Source organism: Ananas comosus, unplaced genomic scaffold (assembly GCF_001540865.1).
Source record: "Ananas comosus cultivar F153 unplaced genomic scaffold, ASM154086v1, whole genome shotgun sequence".
NCBI classification, from domain to species: domain Eukaryota; kingdom Viridiplantae; phylum Streptophyta; class Magnoliopsida; order Poales; family Bromeliaceae; genus Ananas; species Ananas comosus.
The window spans coordinates 1548-2898 of record NW_017892660.1 but is presented as its reverse complement, the minus strand read 5'-3'; the positions used below and the strand labels follow the sequence as shown (position 1 = coordinate 2898).

The 1351-nt window shown below is 38.3% G+C and overlaps 1 protein-coding gene across 1 annotated transcript; it reads left to right on the top strand.

Annotated features, from left to right (window-relative positions):
• The first annotated feature begins 6 nt into the window (after positions 1–6).
• On the top strand, positions 7–1122 carry LOC109705436 (ribonucleoside-diphosphate reductase large subunit-like). The gene is made up of 4 exons (XM_020226167.1): positions 7–143; positions 242–389; positions 504–587; positions 701–1122. The coding sequence occupies exons 1-4, from the start codon at positions 43–45 to the stop codon at positions 797–799; spliced, it is 432 nt and encodes a 143-aa protein (XP_020081756.1). The 5' UTR covers positions 7–42; the 3' UTR covers positions 800–1122.
• Positions 1123–1351: the final 229 nt, after the last annotated feature.

Sequence of the window (1351 nt, the reverse complement as noted above, 5' to 3'; positions counted from 1 at the left end):
TTTGTTGTAGTGAACAAGCACCTCCTGCATGACTTGACCGAGATGGGTCTTTGGTCTCCAATTCTCAAGAACAAGATAATTTATGAAGACGGCTCTGTTCAAAAGATTTCTGAAATACCAGATAATCTAAAAGCAATTTACAAGTATGTATATCTATATCACAATTGTACTTTCTTGTTTGGCGGGATTGCAAATGAAATTTCTTTTAGATACTCATATTAGTTTTCCAATTGTGTGTCAGAACGGTGTGGGAGATCAAGCAAAAAACACTAGTGGACATGGCTATTGATCGTGGATGCTACATCGATCAAAGCCAGAGCCTTAACATCCACATGGATCAACCTAACTTTGGAAAACTAACATCTCTGCACTTCTACGCTTGGTCCAAGGTGTCTTTGCATTTCTTTCGGTCTTCAGACCATTCCTGTTCTTCAATAGAACATTCTTTGCTTTTGGGTTTTATTATGGTTTGACTAACATTTTCAGTTTCTTTTTGATTATAGGGTCTAAAAACTGGCATGTACTACCTGCGAACCCGTGCTGCTGCTGATGCTATCAAGTTTACTGTGGATACGTCTCTTCTCAAGGTGAGTTCTCTTGCATCTTTTTGATCTGTCATTTCTTGTTCTATCCTGTATTAGTTTTGTAACATCAAGTACTGACTCTCGTGGTGGGAAAATATCTGGTGCTATGAACACAGGATAAGAAACCAGCAGAGGAAGAGGATGTTGAAGCCAAGATGGCACAAGTTGTTTGTTCCTTAAACAATCGAGACGAGTGCATTGCATGTGGAAGTTAAATTCTACTGCATAAGACCTTATATTCACATATCTGGCTTACCAGCTGAAGTAATTGCACTCTTGGGGCTTACACCTGCAAGCTTTCCTGCCAAAAAATTGGATGTTATGGGCTTAAATATACTGATAACTGCACATGTTCTAACCGTATTGCTTCAAAACTTCTCATCTGAAGTAGCACTGTATAAAGCTTGCTTATTTACATATTACTAGTATGTCTTTTTGTGCTTGTAAAACGTGTTCAGTCCAGTGTAAAGATACTAGTCGTTGTTCTAATCGGCTTACTTTTACTAGCTATTATCTCCATAGCTAGTAGATTGAGAAAGTTATTGTGTTCTCTTGTCTCTTTTACTGACAAATTTGGCATTTGAAAATAAACATATTGCTCTAGTTTCTTTGACATTGCTGCAACACTACAGGAAAGAGACTTGGTGGCAGTTTTCTTAACCTCTACTGGGAGTTTAAACCGCCCCTACCAAACATAGCAGTGGTTATTGGACTGCCGGTAGAATGTCCTGAATATTATCTTCTCTACATTGTAGCAGCGGTGTAAA

Bases quoted from the DNA above. Each gene is read 5' to 3' on its own strand.
- LOC109705436 (XM_020226167.1), top strand. From the start codon at position 43: ATGGGTCTTTGGTCTCCAATTCTCAAGAACAAGATAATTTATGAAGAC. The intron at 390-503 runs GTGTCTTTGCAT...TTTTGATTATAG, and splicing joins ACTTCTACGCTTGGTCCAAG to GGTCTAAAAACTGGCATGTA. The intron at 588-700 runs GTGAGTTCTCTT...CTATGAACACAG, and splicing joins TGGATACGTCTCTTCTCAAG to GATAAGAAACCAGCAGAGGA.